Genomic DNA, 644 nt, shown 5'->3' on the forward strand with positions numbered 1-644 from the left:
TGATACTTCTCCAAAACACTCGCGACACGACATCGTTTCTTACAAACCTTGTCGAGAGGGAAAAGGAATAACCAGCACTGACATCACTGCTCCCAAAAACCCACCCAGTGCATCATTCTCCACCCCCCAACCACCCCCCGACCCTTCATAAACAAAATATATATTTACCACCCTTAGTGAACCACCCTTCCCTCCTCCTTTCTTCCTCATCCTCGCCGCTTCACAACTAAAAAAAAAAAAAAAAAAAAAAAGCAACATCAACTACTAAACAACAACAACAACAACAACCAAACAACCACCATGGCCTTCGAAGCGATTCTCTCAATGTGGTCGTGGTGGTCGTGGTGGATGATGATGATAGTTATCTCCAGCAGCGGCGGCGGCCTTGTTCTAGGCCAGAACGTGTCGTCGTCGTCGTCGCTGGCGACGATCCACTTCGCCGCCTTGCTTCCTTCCCAGCAGGCCCGCTTCCTCTTCGCCTACCGCAACGTGCTGCCGGCCCTCAAGCTGGCCGTGGACAACGTGACTGCTCCTGAGGGCCCCCTGCCCGGGAGGGACATCCAGGTCCACTTCCGGGACTCTGAGTGCTCCAGCGCCGCCGCCATGAACCAGATGTACAACTTCTACATCCAGAAAAAGGTGAG

At 52.8% G+C, this 644-nt stretch overlaps 1 protein-coding gene across 1 annotated transcript in view; it reads left to right on the forward strand.

Annotated features, from left to right (window-relative positions):
- Positions 1-300: 300 nt before the first annotated feature.
- LOC143300004 (atrial natriuretic peptide receptor 3-like) overlaps positions 301-644 on the forward strand; it is a 28,495-nt gene continuing 28,151 nt past the window's right edge. Inside the window, exon 1 of the mRNA XM_076613558.1 lies at positions 301-639. Coding sequence (XP_076469673.1) covers positions 301-639 — 339 coding nt within the window. The remainder of the gene's footprint in view (positions 640-644) is intronic.

Source organism: Babylonia areolata, chromosome 25 (genome assembly GCF_041734735.1).
Source record: "Babylonia areolata isolate BAREFJ2019XMU chromosome 25, ASM4173473v1, whole genome shotgun sequence".
Taxonomy (NCBI): domain Eukaryota; kingdom Metazoa; phylum Mollusca; class Gastropoda; order Neogastropoda; family Buccinidae; genus Babylonia; species Babylonia areolata.